At 53.2% G+C, this 2,761-nt stretch overlaps 1 protein-coding gene across 1 annotated transcript in view; it reads right to left on the bottom strand.

The window, feature by feature from the left end:
- Window positions 1-1,411, bottom strand: part of LOC311123473 (protein kinase C beta type-like) — a gene marked incomplete at its 5' end in the record, with an annotated part of 32,977 nt that extends 31,566 nt beyond the window's left edge. The window contains one exon of the mRNA XM_084197735.1: window positions 1,271-1,411. Within this exon, the coding sequence (XP_084053861.1) occupies window positions 1,271-1,411 (141 nt within the window). The remainder of the gene's footprint in view (window positions 1-1,270) is intronic.
- Window positions 1,412-2,761: the final 1,350 nt, after the last annotated feature.

The raw sequence follows: 2,761 nt of genomic DNA, 5'->3' as shown, positions 1-2,761 counted from the left end.
GGACAGAAGGGGAGGGAGGGGGGGACGTTGGACAGAAGGACAACCAACTGGAAGGACAGAAGGGGAGGGAGGGGGGGGACGTTGGACAGAAGGACAACCAACTGGAAGGACAGAAGGGGATGGAGGGGGGGACGTTGGACAGAAGGACAACCAACTGGAAGGACAGAAGGGGATAGAGGGGGGGGACGTTGGACAGAAGGACAACCAACTGAAAGGACAGAAGGGTAAGGGAGGGGGGGACGTTGGACAGAAGGACAACCAACTGGAAGGACAGAAGGGGAGGGAGGGGGGGGACGTTGGACAGAAGGACAACCAACTGGAAGGACAGAAGGGGGTAGAGGGGGGGACGTTGAACAGAAGGACAACCAACTGGAAGGACAGAAGGGGATAGAGGGGGGGACGTTGAACAGAAGGACAACCAACTGGAAGGACAGAAGGGGATAGAGGGGGGGACGTTGAACAGAAGGACAGAAGGGGAGGGAGGGGGGGACGTTGGACAGAAGGACAACCAACTGGAAGGACAGAAGGGGATAGAGGGGGGGACGTTGAACAGAAGGACAACCAACTGGAAGGACAGAAGGGGAGGGAGGGGGGGGACGTTGGACAGAAGGACAACCAACTGGAAGGACAGAAGGGGATAGAGGGGGGGGACGTTGAACAGAAGGACAACCAACTGGAAGGACAGAAGGGGATAGAGGGGGGGACGTTGAACAGAAGGACAACCAACTGGAAGGACAGAAGGGGATAGAGGGGGGGACGTTGGACAGAAGGACAACCAACTGGAAGGACAGAAGGGGAGGGAGGGGGGGGACGTTGAACAGAAGGACAACCAACTGGAAAGACAGAAGGGGAGGGAGGGGGGGGATGTTGAACAGAAGGACAACCAACTGGAAGGACAGAAGGGGAGGGAGGGGGGGGACGTTGGACAGAAGGACAACCAACTGGAAGGACAGAAGGGGAGGGAGGGGGGGATGTTGAACAGAAGGACAACCAACTGGAAGGACAGAAGGGGATAGAGGGGGGGACGTTGAACAGAAGGACAACCAACTGGAAGGACAGAAGGGGATAGAGGGGGGGGACGTTGGACAGAAGGACAACCAACTGGAAGGACAGAAGGGGAGGGGGGGGACGTTGAACAGAAGGACAACCAACTGGAAGGACAGAAGGGGATAGAGGGGGGGGACGTTGAACAGAAGGACAACCAACTGGAAGGACAGAAGGGGATAGAGGGGGGGACGTTGAACAGAAGGACAGGGGGAGGGAGACTTACAGCTTTGGGTTTGAATGGCGGTTGTACTTCCTTGTTCTCTAGTTTGTCCCAGTCCATATAACGGAAGAACCCGTGGTCCCTGATGTCTCGCTCCCCCTCCGGACCACAGCCCAGACGCTTCCCTGGATGCTTAGTCATCAACTAGAGACAGGGAGGGGGTTAGAAGGTCAGAGGGCAGAGGTCAGGGGCTCCATCTCTATCTCCTCCCTTTCATTTGCACTGATGTTGAAAACAATCTGGTGGCTCCATCTTTAGGCTTTAGTCTTTCACCTGGTCATTTCTTTCAGATTAATGCCGATGAAGGAGAGAGGGCTCGTTGGACCTGCCTTAACCCCTGGGAATGTAAGCCATTGTTCTATGTGTGTGTGTGTGTGTGTGTGTGTGTGTGTGTGTGTGTGTGTGTGTGTGTGTGTCCTACCGCCTGGCCTCTTGCTGCTATTCCAGTTTCAACTGTTCTGCCTGCGGCTACGAAACCCCTACCTGTCCCAGACCTGCTGTTTTCAACTCTAAATGATCGGCTATGAAAAGCCAACTGAGAGACCTGAGCCCTAGGACCATACGTCGGGACTACCGGCCGTGGTGACTCCTTGCTATCCCCAGTCCGCCTGGCCTTGCTGCTATTCCAGTTTAAACTGTTCTGCCTGCGGTTATGGAACCCCTACCTGTCCCAGACCTGCTGTTTTAAACTCTAATGATCGGCTATGAAAAGCCAACTGAGATTTATTCCTGATTATTATTTGACCATGCTTGTCACTTATGAACATTTTTGAACATCTTGGCATGGTTCTGTTATAATCTCCACCCGGCACAGCCAGAAGAGGACTGGCCACCCCTCATAGCCTGGTTCCTCTCTAGGTTTCTTCCTAGGTTTTGCCTTTCTAGGGAGTTTTTCCTAGCCACCGTGCTTCTACACCTGCATTACTAGCTGTTTGGGGTTTTAGGCTGGGTTTCTGTACAGCACTTCGAGATATTAGCTGATGTAAGAAGGGCTATATAAAATAAAATTGATTGATTGATTGATAGTAGCAGTCATAAGTCATTATGTTATCAGTAAAACAACATCCACCTCCCTACCCACAACAACCATACCCACCTTCCTACCCACAACAACCACACCCACGACAACCATACCCACCCTCCTACCCACAACAACCATACCCACCTTCCTACCCACAACAACCATACCCACCTTCCTACCCACAACAACCATACCCACCTCAATACCCACAACAACCATACCCACCACCCTACCCACAACAACCATACCCACCTTCCTACCCACAACAACCATACCCACCCTCCTACCCACAACAACCATACCCACCCTCCTACCCACAACAACCATACCCACCTCAATACCCACAACAACCATACCCACAACAACCATACCCACAACAACCATACCCACCTCAATACCCACAACAACCATACCCACCTCCCTACCCACAACAACCATACCCACCTCCCTACCCACGACAACCATACCCACCC

Source organism: Coregonus lavaretus (assembly GCF_964263955.1).
Source record: "Coregonus lavaretus genome assembly, contig: HAP1_SCAFFOLD_5203, whole genome shotgun sequence".
Classification (NCBI taxonomy): domain Eukaryota; kingdom Metazoa; phylum Chordata; class Actinopteri; order Salmoniformes; family Salmonidae; genus Coregonus; species Coregonus lavaretus.
This window is presented reverse-complemented; position numbering and strand designations above follow the sequence as displayed.